Consider the following 14204-nt stretch of genomic DNA (forward strand, 5'->3'; position numbering starts at 1 on the left):
TTTGTTTAATAAACACAAATCACATAAGAATAAATAAATAAGCCAGTTTAGTCTATTTACAGATATCAGGTTTAGTATATGTTCATGTTACGGAGTCCAAGCTTGTGCTGCTCACCACAGGCCAGTAAACTGAGAGAGGAGGTGTTGGGGCAAGGAATAGTGACTTTATTTGGAAAGACAGCAGACTAAGAAAGATGGTAGACTAGTGTCCCAAAGAATCATCTTACCCAAGGATAGATTTCATGTTTCTTTTACACTAAAAGGGGAGGGGATGTATCTGGTCATTACAGACTTCTTGGTGCAGGAATCCTTTGTTCTTGCAGCTGTCCATGTAGGTCTAGTCACAATGTTCCTATAAACTTTCAACAAGACAATTGTTATTTTCTGTTCTGCAACTTTTTATCTATATATGAATGGAAAAGTGTTATATCTTTTAAGGTCAGAGCCTTGAGAATGGGCCCTCTTATATATTTCAGGCTATAAGCAACTGTTCTTACAAAGGTGCAAAGCCAGCACGACTAAGCACAGACAGCAGAGCACGAACTTTAGAGCTAAAGGAATAGATCAAATATGGAGTCAGGTTTGTTCTCTGTTACATTTCTGTGAAAAGGTCTGCTTCTCCAACTAACGGAAATCATCAAGAGTAACCCAAAACAGGAAAACATATCCTTTTGTGGGAGCGGGGTTTGTGTAGATATTTCCTTTTTCTTTTTTTCCTTTGTTGTGAGTTCTGCTTGTTGCTAGTGTGATGTGAACACGCCCTCCAGCCTCCTGCCTCTCACACTGAGTTTAAATGCACAGTCTGGGGCCCCTCTGGCAGAGCTGTCCCCACAATTACCAAAAATAGAAATACACAGATGGCCTGCTATCCCTGAAAAAACAATAGTGACCTGAAAGATCTGTTCTCATCCACAGACTAGTGCTGTTATAAAGGAGGCATGGGGGGAAAATGCCCATTTCCTACTTGGTCATTCAGTGCCCTCCACCCTCCATATGGTGTCTGTACTGAATGTCTGGAGGTGCAGAGTACCTGGCAGTGCTGGAGAGCAGACGTGGTACCCTCAAGTGAGAAACTCCAGGAGTCTGAGAACACCCAGCTTAGTGAAACAGGCTGCGTAGTGAACAGGGGAGCGTGTGGTTCAGGCGGACATTTACCTCCAGCCAGTGGCAGCCGTGTGAGAAGGCAGGCTCAGACTCGCTAGGGCTCCCAGTTTTCAAGAGATGCTGAAAGCCTGGATTTTTCATTCAAATCTTCCAGTTTTCAAGTGTTATTAGAAAAATGTAGGCATAATTTTTTATAAGCATCTACATGTTTGTGTATGATTTGCTTTATGAAAGATGATTCATTTTATTAAACCGAGTCCTCAGCTTGCTGACTGCAGGTCTTGGGATTTGTCAGCCTCCGTAAGTTCTTTTTGCTTTTCTTTCTTTTTTTTTTTTTTAGTTTTACTTTCTATACAGTTTTTATAAGTTATATTCTATTTACGGTTTTTACACAATACTGGCTATATTCCCCGTGTTGTACAATATATCCTTGTAGTCTGTCTGACACCCAGTATTTTCTACCTCCCAGTCCCCCACTCCTACATTGCACCACCCCGCCAAACTGGTAACCACTAGTTCTCTGTAGCTGTGAGTCTGCTGCTTTTATGTTATATTCACTAGTTTGTTATATTTTTTTAGATTCCACATATAAATGATATCATGTGGTATTTACCTTTCTCTGTCTGACTTATTTGATCAAGCATAACACCCTACAAGTCCATCCATGTTGCTACAAATGGCAAAATTTCATTCTTTTATGGCTGAGTAATATCCCATTGTATATATACACCACACCTTCTTTATCCATTCACCTATTGATGGTCACTTAGGTTGCTTCCATATCTTGGCAATTGAAAATAATGCTGCTATGAACATTAGGGTGCATGTATCTTTTCAAATTAGTGTCTTTATTTTTTTCACAGGTATATAATGAGGAGTGAAATTGCTGGGTCATATAACTAGTTTTATTTTTGTTTTTTTGAGAAACCTCCCTCCTGTTTTCCATAGTGGCTGCACCAATTTACATTCCCACCAACAGTACACAAGAGTTTTTTTTCCTCCACATCCTCGCCAACACTTGTTACTTGTGTTCTTTTTGATGACAGCCATTCTGACAGGTGTGAGGTGATACCTCATTGTGGTTTTAATTTGCATTTCCCTTATGATGTTGCACTGGTTTTCTGAAATTGCTCTTTGTGTGTTGTGGGTTAAATCAAATGAGTAACCATTGCTGGTGTTACTGAGAACACAGATTTTTGGTATGGGAGAAAGGTAATAATGTCATTGGTCATCTCAGGAGGATACTGAATCACCAATTCAGTATTTTGAAGATCAATAAATAAAGGAAGAAAAATCAAGCATCTATCAAGTTCCTATATGAGCTATAACTTAAGGTAAAACATATAGGTGATGGCATGTCATTTCTCTTGATAGAATAGCCCAACTAATAAATTAAGAAGAAATAATTATTTTATCACCAATTTGAAATCTCTAGTGAAATGATGGATCCTCTAGACAAAGATCACCAGTGGCTGATGACATCACAGCAAAAGATGTTACATACCTCCTGATAGAGAGCATGTGAGAGGCAGAAAAATGCTCTCACCTCCAAAAACGTCAGTGTCCTAATCTTAGAACTGATGAGTATGTTACATTAGATGACAGAAGGGAATTAAGGTTATGATAGAATTATGGTTGCTAATCAGATGATCTTAAAATAGATTATTCTGGTCTGCCCAGTGAAATTTAAGGGTCCTTAAAAGTGAAAGAGAGAGGCAGAAGATTCATTGTCAGAGTGACTGGATGTGAGAGAGAGTCAACTGACCGTTGCTGACTTGAAGATGGAAGGGGCCACAAGCCCAGGAATGTGGGCAGCCTTGAGAAGCTAGAAAAAAATCAAGCAATGAGTCCTCCCTTAGAGCCTCCAAAAAGCAGTGCAGCCGCCTTGCTGGCCCCTTGACTTGCCCGCTTTGAGCCCTGGGTCTGAATTCCAGCACACAGCTAATGCTGTCTTAAGCCATTGAGTTTGTGGTTGTTTGTGACGGTAGCAATAGAAAGCCAATATATTCCATTTCCTAGGATATTATTTAGTCTTACTAGAAAATTGAGCCTGAACTGATGATGTGTCTTGATCTAACCATCACTTTATAGGAGATACAGGGGACATAGGAACACATGACAGGCAATTATGGGAATGTTCAGCAGAAACCTAAACTCTGGGAAATGCTTTTGACAAATTACATTTTGTTTATCAAATAGAGTATCTTTAATGTGTGCGAATGGAAGAAAGAGAAATTGACTGACAGGAGATTTGGGAGATGACCTGGTGTTTTCTGTGTCAATCAGTTGCAGTAGGGAGCTTGATTCAAATAAGCAAATATAAAGAGAGAAAATATTAATGAGATTCGAACATTGCCACTGGGTTTCTGATGATATTTAGGGGTGATTTATTTCTCTGGTGTGGTGATGGTATCACGTTCTCTTTAAACCAAGGAGGTGGGCATAGTAGCTAATGTACAGACCAGTAGCCATAAACTGATCACTGTGGAAGGTAAATGACAGTCACTTAGGTATTTGCTGTTTATCCTTTCTACTTTTGTATATATTTTAATATTTCCATAATAAAATATTAGTAAAAATGTTAGTAAATAATTCAACTCCTTAAGTGTTTTGTGAGCCAAAGACACGAGGTCCAAAGGCTGGATTCCACAGACTGACAGTCTGTCATTTCTGCATAGACGGTAAAACCGGATTTCTCACTTTAACGAGGGAAATCATCCTTTTCTCTTTTTCCCACTCCCCTCCTGCCTCCATTCTCTCAGTGCTGCCTAGTAAAAAGGGTCTCCATCTGAACTAGTTGATCTCTTGAGGGCATTTCTTGCATTTTGCTTGTTTGGAAAATTTGCTCAATTTTCCAGGATTGCTTGGAGTAGATTTTCTCAGAATAAGTGAGCAGAGAGGGTAATGTGCATGATCATACTGAACAATGTTGCCTAGTATTTTATGTCTTCATTTGGACCCCTTCTTATCCCACCTCTCAAAAAAAAAAAAAAAGGCAATAATTTTGTTTCAATTTTTAAAAGACTGAAGTATTTTGAAATTTTGGCTAATCCAATTTCCCATGTTACCTCTTTTTCAGGATGGAATGGGAAACTTGAGAATTACGGAGAAAGGTCTAAAGCTAGAAGGAGACTCAGAATTCTTGCAACCTCTCTACGCCAAAGAAATCCAGTCCCGACCAGTAAGTTTCTGCAGAGAGAAGGAATTGTTCTTTCCCGGGGCTCTAAATCTGGGGAAATTTATCTTGCCATCAGCTGAGTATAGAGGGTTGGGGCAGAGGGCAGCGATGCAGGTAGTGAGATGCGTTCAGTTCTGACGTCTTGAGTGTAATCACTGCTCTCGTACTGTAAGCAAATGAGACGTCCTCTCTGTGCCTCTCTGAGGGTAATAACCTTTATCAATGAAACTTACAGATCATGCTGCAAAGACAGCAAGAAAATCGATGTGGAAATGCCTTAAGCACTACACAAATCCAAGGAAGTCTTGCCGTTGCTTTTATTGGTCAGGTGCTACAAAGCCATCTTTCGAAACTGACCTACAATAGACCTAGAATTTTATTTTTTATGAGAAATTTGGACAGTATAGCCAAGGTTGATTAGAACTGGTTTAATATTTTTAAAACTATGCTCTGAAATGATATTTAAACAATCAGTCTCGAGTGTGTGCCCATGCACTTTGCCTCTTCCAGGCTTCATCTTTATCTAGTGTAATTCACAGATTGGCCCATTGGGGTCGCAATTAGTGCTGCCTCCATCTTGCAGATCAAAGAACTGAGGCTTGGAGAAGGAGTTTGTCCAAAGCCACCTACTTACAAAGCAGTAGAGCAGGGATTTCAACTCAGGAAATCTGGTTGTAAAACTTCTCTGTTAACCAGAGCCTCCTACCAAATCTCACTCTTCCTTTCTTTCTTTCTGTCTTGCTTTCTTCTTTCTTTTCCTGATGAAAGTGATTCCCGGACACCTTGATTTTATTAACCAATATTATGAAAGTTAATTTTCATTCTTGAGTATTTTGGGGGTTGGTTGTTCTTTGGCTTTCATGTTTACTTTTTGGTGAGGTAGTGAAGTGTGCTGGTTGAAAAGGATCATTCATGCGTTCGTTTGCTCTGCCTGGGATTGGTTTGTGTCTACCTGCGAGTAGAAAATAACATGGAAGTTCCCCAAAGCGTCGTTTACATTGTGGGCATCAATTAGCGTAATTAATGAAATTCAGCAGCTTGATGCAGTGGGTAATTTTATCTGAGTGCTATCTAAGCTGTTGATTGTATTAAACTGGAGTGCAACTACTGAATTGCCAGTAAGTTTTACCTCTGTGTGTGCCTGGTAAAAGGGAGGGAACCATGATCTTAATATCAGCAAAAAGAGAAATTAATTCAGCCACCCAGTCAGTGAATATGAAATGTAATGGGGACCCCACCACACACGGCTTAAGCACTTAAAGTACCAAGAATGTTGTAAACATACCCGTGGTTTTTGAGGAAGCTCTACCCTAGAAGGAATAGTGGGATGAAACTCTAACAAGGGGGACTGGGTGGTGATTCTGCGTTGGACTGAACGGGCAGTCGATTTCACGCATTTAAGAAGTAGCTGTTATTGCATTATTCTTGATGTGTATTTGCTTCTCCCAACTTAGCAGGCAGATTAGTGAAATCATCGTCTGAGTTACTGGGTGTGCTGTAGGTCAATAACCTCACCTAGATTAAACTAGTTTATCTCACTAATTTGGACTGGTCATTTCCCTCCTTCTGTAAAGTGCCAGATAGTAAATATTTTAGCCTTTTATTTGTCTTCTTTTTTGCAATGCTTTCAAATATAAAAACCATTCTTATCTCGAGAGTCATCAAAAAATAGGCTGTAGGCTATAGTTTGCCAACCCCTCTAGCCTGTATTAGGGGTATTTCCATAAATGCGTCAGTGGTCTGGCTGGACTGCTTGTGGTGCCGGAGAGCAGATTTTCAGAACATGGGTAGAAGAGCTCATATGTGTTAAGTAAAATATCCTGACAAAAATTTCCTTGGTGGAGAATTAGAAGCACATAAAGGAATTCAGACACTTGTATTACAAGACTTGAAAAGGTTACCTAGTATATCTCTCAGGTCCATAGCCAGGAACTAGACTCTTGGCCAACACATCAGCCAGGGTATCTGAAAATCAACAGTCATCGATCCCAAGTCAAAGATACACTTGATTGGAACCTTAAAAAGTAATGATAATCGTGAAAAACTTGCTCTAATTTTGAAAAAGCAGTGACTTGAATCCAGTGCTTTCAAATTCATGTTTAAAGAAAATTAAAGGACTAGAATTCACTATTTTTCCATTGTTATTAAGAAAGTATTTTTCCTTCCAAAAAATAAATAGTAAGTAAGTACAGCTTTTAGCCTTATGTTTCTGATAACAAAGTCATTGTCTTCTCAGTGAAGACAAGAAGACATACAGATATGCATGTGTAATAAAACGCATCATTAAGTCACGTGGGCTCTACTTGAAGCGTGTGTCCAGATCCATCCACCCTTCTCCATCACATGTCACACCCCCCTCCCCCCGTTAAAGCCACCGACCTCTCTCATCTGCACCGTTGCTATAACCTCCTCTCTCTCTGCTGCCTTTCGCTCTTAGCTTCATAATCCAAATCGTAGCTGAAGTAGTCATTTCATAGATCAAGTCTCTCCACCTCTTTGCAAAGGGTTCTCTGTGGACTTCCCATAGCACCTGGAATAAAATCGGAACTTGTCATTAAGGCCTAGAAAATTTTCTGGCAGATGTTTTCCGTGGAAGGTTCCTTCTTGTCATCCTGGTCTCAGTTCACATGTCACTGTTTAAAAAAAGACCTTCCTCGACCAATCAATCCCTTTAGCACAACAGTCATATATAAAACATCACCCTGTTTTTCTTCTGTCTTGTAACTGCCATCATTTGACATTCACATTTGCTTAAGAACATACATTCAGAAGAGCAGGCCGTTGTCTGGATTTTCCCTCCCATGATCCCCAGCCCTGTTGCTAAATGTCTGGCACGTGGTATGTGCTCAGTAGATATCTGCGCAATTGAATGATGAATCATTAAAAATGAAAGTGTCCCTTAAATCTGTCTCACAGGGGCAAGCACTGTTAACAATTTAGTATATTTTTTCAGACATTTTCCCTGCGTATATATTTTTTATCAGCACCTATACTTCGCATACTGTTCTGTACTTTTCTTCCTCCAAATAATAATAGTAAATTGTTATATGTAAGTAATATTCAAAACTTTAAGAGCTGTTTTGAGGTATAATTGATACAGAATAAGGTACACATATTAAATGTGTGCAAGTTGATAGATTTTCACATCTGTGTGTATGTGTGAAACCATCACCACAACCAAGACAGTGAATATATCCATCACCAAGAGCCTCTCCATGCTTCTTGCTAATTCCTCTGTCATCTTACACCCACCCTCCTTCCCGCAGCCCACCCCTAAGCATCCACTGATCTGCTTTCTTCCCTACAAGTTACTTTGCATTTCTTAGAACTTTACATGAATGTACTTAAGACAATTTGCATATCTTAAAAATGTTCAGACTAAATTGTCATTTTATCAAGATCCATCTTTTTTGTAGCCAGCTATTTACTGCCTAACTGTATCCAACTTAAAGAGGATTTTTTTTTCTTTTTTTGCCTGCGATTGAATGTGTCTAAGTTCGGCTGAGGAGAGACAGGAGAAGTGGCTCAGGGCGTCGGCCTCTACTGCTTCCCTTTGGGATGACGTCAGAGCACCAAGAAGGCATACGAGGCACAGCAGCAAAGAGAGATTCGTCTCTTTTTGAATTGTCTCAAAAAGTGAAAACAGGTTGGATCAGGAAGGCAAAAGAACAAAATGAGAACCTAGAGATTTCATCTCTAGGGCTCTCTGTCCATCAGACACAGGGATAACTGCCGGCTGAACAAAATTGAGGTTCCAGGAGGAAAGAAGGTAGGGGGGTGCCTGGTAAGCAGGCACGCAGTAGAATCTGCCAGACTTCCTGAATCCGAGCCCCACGTGATATTCACAAGAGCCTCACATGGAGTAGCTTCCATTCCCCACTCTGTCACCTTCAGCTTGCTGGTCTTTTTCCTGCGTCACCTGACCACTGCTTCCAGACTCCCTGCAAGCCTCTTCTCTGTAGGCTGATCTACACTCTCCTTCCTCCATAGATCAGAGCTGCTTCGCTTTCATGGGGTGTCTCCTTCTGCTTTTCCCAAAGAAAAGAGACCTGTGTCCAGTTGAACAGGATTAGTCAGCTCTTCTGCGTGAGGATAACTAATGAAGCAGCACTTGACTTCATTTTGGTTTTGTGTTTCATTGATCCGAGACGAGCTGAGATTGGTGAGGCAATCTACGCCATGCTCGATACTCGATCCAATTTCATTACTGAAGGTGGCAACCCTGGTGAAGTCACTAAAAACTGATTAGTGTGATAGCAGTCACTTGGGAAGATAAATTAAAAGAGCACATGTTCATCTGTATGAAAACTTCCATCAGGGAATTGAATGAAAGCCCTGGGATTCTCTAGCTTTAGCTGTGCGGACACATAGCTTCTAAGTGGTCACGTGTCATGCCACTCAGGAAACAGACGGGAAAGGACACACGAATTACTCCACCAACACATCCAGAGACCACTTGTCCCTAGGAATACTTGAATGCATTAGCACGGGAACTTGTGATGGTAAGGGATTTAATGCCGTAAAACTATTTAAATCCCATTTCATTGTGGTAGGCATCTTTATAATTGCAAACTATAGCTACAGATTTTTGGCAGGAGCCACTAGTAGATAGATTGAATGCCTGAGTGCTAAGGAGACCTTTCATCACAGTGTCATTTGGGACAAAAGTGGCAGATCCATGCTTCTTCAGAGAGACATCGCACCTATCATCCCATGATACTGGAACTAGATGGAGTTTTAGCGTAACTTAATGTGTAGTGACATAACTTAACGTGGAAGGAAAACCAGCATTTATTGATCATACTGTATGCCAGGCCTACAGCAGTGGGAAAGTTGTGCAATGAGTTTTATCTCCATACTCCTCTCAAACTATATTTGGAGTGGATATAAGGGTCCTAGCCCATTTCAATATTGCATTTAGAAGTTTAGGAGAGGAGAGAGGAGAAAGAGAAGTTGGAGGAGGGGTACAAAAATTAATTTACTTTAGCAGACTAAAGTGGAAAATTATTATATAAAGTTTAATGGGATTTATGTCTTTCAAACGTTCTACTATTTAAAAACTCACATGTTCTACCTACCAAAACCTATTAATAGAATTATGAAATCATACATGGGTGGGGTTCTTAAAAGCTGCCTATACCAAGAGACAGTATAACACCGTGGTCAAGCTCATGTGCTGTATCATTGAACTTGGGTGGCAACCAATGCTACTCTTTGACCAAGGAGTCATCTTTGAGCCATTTCCCTCTCACAAGCAATAACTTACTGCCAAAGACATTAAGTCCCTGACTTAATTCAAAAGTATTAAGAAAATGAAATTGGAAACAGCAGAGGATAATGCAACAGGACCAAGCTTAAATAGGGCTGATCTAACCCTAACTGAATATTCTCTATCAATTGATTGTGAGCGTTCGATGAAGTGATTTAAGTGACCCACTTTATAAACTACTAAGTAAATTTTTTTTTTAATTTAACTTTATCATCATTATTATTTAATACTTGTTTTTTAGTGGAGGTACTGGGGATTGAACCCAGGGCCTCATACATGCTAAGCATGTGCTCTACCACTGAGCTACACCCTCCCTCGAAGTGAACTATTGATATGAAGGCTTATGACAGAGGTCACAAACTGAATTCAGCCCATAGATAGAGTATTTAAATGTCTAAAGATTAAACTTTTTAAATAATCTACTTTTTTTTTATTCCTGTTGGGAAAACAAACAAACAAACAAAACAAAAGCAAAGTCTGGCAGAGTGGTCTGATGCTCCTGAGGACTGGAGTTCAGTAGAAGGTGCCTCTTCTCAGGTCGGGGTGTGCTCTCTGTTGTGCCAGAGCCGCCGTCAGTCACTCCTGGCTTACACCCCGCCTGCCTACGTCGTTTCTGTTATGGCCCTTGAAGCCCCTCCAGGGTGCAGCCCCTGGTGTATGGGCGTGAGGCTGTGTCTGTCTCATCATGCAGGAGTCCAGAAACTGGGTTGACTTCTTAGGATTTGTAGTCACTTAAGACTCACTGCTCCTCATTTCTTGTTGCTCTTTTGCCCCAGTTTTCTCCTAGTCATCTGGCTTCTGTGGGTTTTGAAAAACTGTCCAAGTTCAGCAGCAAGGGATAGCAGTCTCAGAGCTTCCAGAGGCTGAGGTTCTGGGCCGCCACAGCCATTCCCTCCCGGAACCTCCTAGAACACGCCTCCTTTTTGTCTTTATTTCGTTAACCGTGCCAGAGAATGCCTGGGAAGAGGCAAACGGAGAGGAAAGCTGATTTGGATTCAGCATGCTCTGCACAAGGCTAAATAAAGTAACGTGGATGGCAGACAAGTACAAGCTTTGTCTGAAGAGGCTCCATTGACAATATCGTTAGAATGGGAAGAGCTGTGTCTCTGCTTAGTTCACACTCCGAATGAAAGCCGTGATGTCTTCTCGTCAGTACGCGAAACAGCTTCAACTCCCAGCTGAACATATTGCACACAAAACAGTCTTTTCCATGCCACTTGCATGGAACACGAGCATCTTGCTGTTTTTAATTAAGAAGTTAACTGGACCATGAAGTATTGCCCAAGTAAATAAAAGTGATTTGTACTCAGTCAGAGGAGCACATTAGGCATCTTTGCATTTCTTAGCTCACACATAAATTACGGAGATCATTAAAAGTTGGAAGGGTCATCTATAAGCCCATCTGTACTGTGAAGCCGACTGCCATTCCCCAACTGTATCTGTCTTTTTACGTGTCGTAATTTATTGTGGACAAAAGGGTGAACCAGCTGCTTGCTTTTTTTTTTTTTTAAAACAGACACACAAACTGAACAGATCAGCACTTAATCCTTTGGTCGGTTTGTTTGTTTATGCTGAGAAGCAGAGTTATTCGGAGGTCTTAGAATTAAAATGGGCTGACGAGGTTTTTGCCCTTCCTTTAACTGGGGAGGCATTGACTGTGCATGCTTTTCTGAAATGAAGTTCCTACTGGACATACAAGAGTTACGGGGGCTTTGATCAAATCTCAGTTGTAACTGTATCAGCTGGAGTTTTTCATAGAAGAGGTCGGTCCAAACTTCACGTAAGGCTGGGAACGTCTAATTATATGATTTGAGGGCCATTGAGCAAGTAGGCTGCCCCACACCCTTTCTTGTTGTCTGCTGTGGTGCCCAGAGGTCCACCACTGGAATCTCATTTACTGGAAGACTCAGAAGTGTGTAGTCATGCCAGACCCCTACTGTAATCACTCCTTCCCCCCATGCACTTACACATTTCCACAAAGGATTTGAAGTAGGTTAGGAGAAATATGGACAGTGACAGAGTAAGAAAAGATATAATGGGTTAAGATCAAGAAAAATATAAATTAGAATAGGAGGCAGGGGGGGACATTTTCATAAATACAGGAGACAGGCAAGAGCACGTGTGCAGTTCCTCTTGCTAAGCCTGGAGTTTGGTTAGGAAGTGTCCAAACAGGGAGACACAGTCACTTGGATAAATTCTTTTGTCTGTACCCTCTAGAGATGACTACAGTGTCCTGGATGGGAGGAAGGTTAAGGCTAGAAGTTCTATGTTCTAGAAAGCACACTGGATTCGAAGTTGGGGACTCTGGGTGCGCTGCTTGTCTTGCTGGGATTCCCTCCATGCTCTGGAGCATGTCATTCCTCGTCCCTCTCAGTTTCTGTGTCCAGGATCTTAAAGAGGTTGGACGTGATCAGGGGTTTTCTCGAACATTGTTCTTAAAGCCATAGAATCTTTTTGAAGTCAGATGTTCCTTGGAAACCCAAATCCAGACCACATGGAAGCTGAGCTGCTGTGGTTGGGCAAGGGCTGGGGAGCTACAGCCTGTTCCCCTGCCCACCCAGGCTCCCTGTCATCGGCCACAGGTTGCCAGGGCCCTGGGGGGGGGGGGGGTCCACGCACCACAGTCTGAGAACACCAGACTGGATGCAAACCTAGCCTCACTCTATCCAGGCTTCTGCTCAAATGGCACCTCCTGATGGACAACTTCCCCTTATCCCTTGGCTTTATTTTCTGTCATTATAGTATATCATGTCATATTGCTTAGGTATATTACTTTCTAGTTATATATTATATGTGTCTATTACACAACTAAATATTTATGTACTTACCTGTTTGCTTCCTCTTATATATTAATATAGAATCTCTTTGATGTCAGGGACCAAGAAATGCAGTTATGAAGTGATGTTTAAGAGCAGGGTCTGGAACACCAACTTCCTGGATTTAAATCTTGGTGCCACCATTTACTAACTATGTTACCCTGAGCAAAGTATTTGACCTTTTCTGTGCTTCACTTTCCTTATCTGTTAAACGGGCATAATAGCCCTACCTTGTAAGCTTTTCACGGGATTATAAGAGTTCATTTATTTTATGTAATTATGTAAAATCTATTGTGTAAATTTTACTGTTTCTGGAACATAACCTTGAGTATAAAGTACTGTATAAAATTGCAATATGATTTATTGTTATTAACATTTAACATTGTTTGCTTTGGTTACCACTGTGTCCCTGGTTTCTAACTCTTACCTATCACATGGAAGGAAAGCAAATTGTTGTCATTGTTTGTTTGGTTTTTTAAAATAAATAACTCTTAGGATCCTTTTAACTGAAAGATTCTAGAAGAGCCTCTCAGGTAGGGAGGTAAAGACAAATTTGTCTTTTATAGGAGCTTTAGATTGATTAATTGTCTGTCAGCCACATACAAAGTATCTTATTATGGAGAAGATGGTGTGAGCAGGACAGACAAGGTGGAAGAGATAAAGGTGGTACTAAAAGCCCATCTTTCCCCACTGTGCTCTTTTGCCCAGCTGTGAGCCTTCATCCATGCCACCCATAGGCTGATGGAAGCTCCCAAGTATGGAGCTGTGTGTATTACTACTGCTACCAATGTCTGATCTTAATTGACTGAATATTGTGTGTCAGACACTGTTCAGAAGTGCATTACGCAAAGCATGTCCTTTCATCTTCACAGCAACTCTATGAGCAGGAACTGGTATTATTCCCATCTTACAGACGAGGAAACTGAGACACAGCAAAGCTAACTTGCCCACAGGCTCACAGCTAGAAAGAGTTGAGAGTTAAACCCAGCCATGGCTGTCCCCAAAGTCAGGACCAGTCACTAAATATCTGTTGGACAAATGAATGAACCATCATAAATGTTACTGTGTATGGTGGGACTTCGGGACTCAGGACTGGGAGGACATGTATACATCTTTTGGGCTAGCATCCTAGACCCTGCAGAAATGTCTCCTACAGCTACTCTGAGAGCTGGTTCTCCAGCTCCTTCTGAAATGCTTCTGCTACTGGGAACTCACTGACTTTTCTAACTGAGCAACTCTTAGCTGTTGGGGTGCTCCGCCTTACACAAAGCTGAAATTCACTTCCATGGGACCCCTACCTGTGGATACTTGTCCTGTCTTCAGTAGTTTAAAAGAATTTTAGTCTCTCCCAAATGGCTCTAATAAGATTTCCAGACAGGAAAGCTGAAGTTAACAAAATTGACACTTTCCAGCCCTTCACGTCTTTGGGCTTCCCTTCATCATCACTGTGGCGTGTCAGCACCGTCTTACTCTTTTGGTTTCAGGAACATCCCAGCCACGTGTAATGACTACTTGATGTGAGACTTCTTGCTTATTTCATAGATAAAACTGAAGGTGGAAAAGCACACACCAGAGTCTGCTGTGGTTTAGTTTATGTTTCTTTAATGGTAGGAAAAGCCCTACTTTGGTTAGGTGGCATCTCGCAGCCGATAATACCTTTTGAGTATTGGGGGAGAATAATGGGGAGAGAAGCCAGCTTTAAGGAAGAGGGGCATTTTAACACATTCGTGAGCATTTTGTTGTTCTTCACTCTGGAAAGATTGGGCAAAATATGTCACTTAAATTATGTTCTTAATGCTTCCATCGAATTATACTCATCTCCTGGCAACTGGTTCGA

At 41.1% G+C, this 14204-nt stretch overlaps 1 protein-coding gene across 6 annotated transcripts in view; it reads left to right on the plus strand.

The window, feature by feature from the left end:
* SGCD (sarcoglycan delta) overlaps positions 1 to 14204 on the plus strand; it is an 841450-nt gene that overhangs the window by 645590 nt on the left and 181656 nt on the right. For 5 of the 6 annotated variants that reach the window (XM_032477185.1, XM_014552116.2, XM_032477186.1 and 2 more), the window contains one exon: positions 4184 to 4285. The exons of the other annotated variant lie outside the window; for it this stretch is intronic. In XM_032477185.1, coding sequence (XP_032333076.1) covers positions 4184 to 4285 — 102 coding nt within the window. The remainder of the gene's footprint in view (positions 1 to 4183; positions 4286 to 14204) is intronic. 6 annotated transcript variants of the gene reach the window in all.

The sequence above is a fragment of the Camelus ferus genome, chromosome 3 (genome assembly GCF_009834535.1).
Source record: "Camelus ferus isolate YT-003-E chromosome 3, BCGSAC_Cfer_1.0, whole genome shotgun sequence".
Classification (NCBI taxonomy): domain Eukaryota; kingdom Metazoa; phylum Chordata; class Mammalia; order Artiodactyla; family Camelidae; genus Camelus; species Camelus ferus.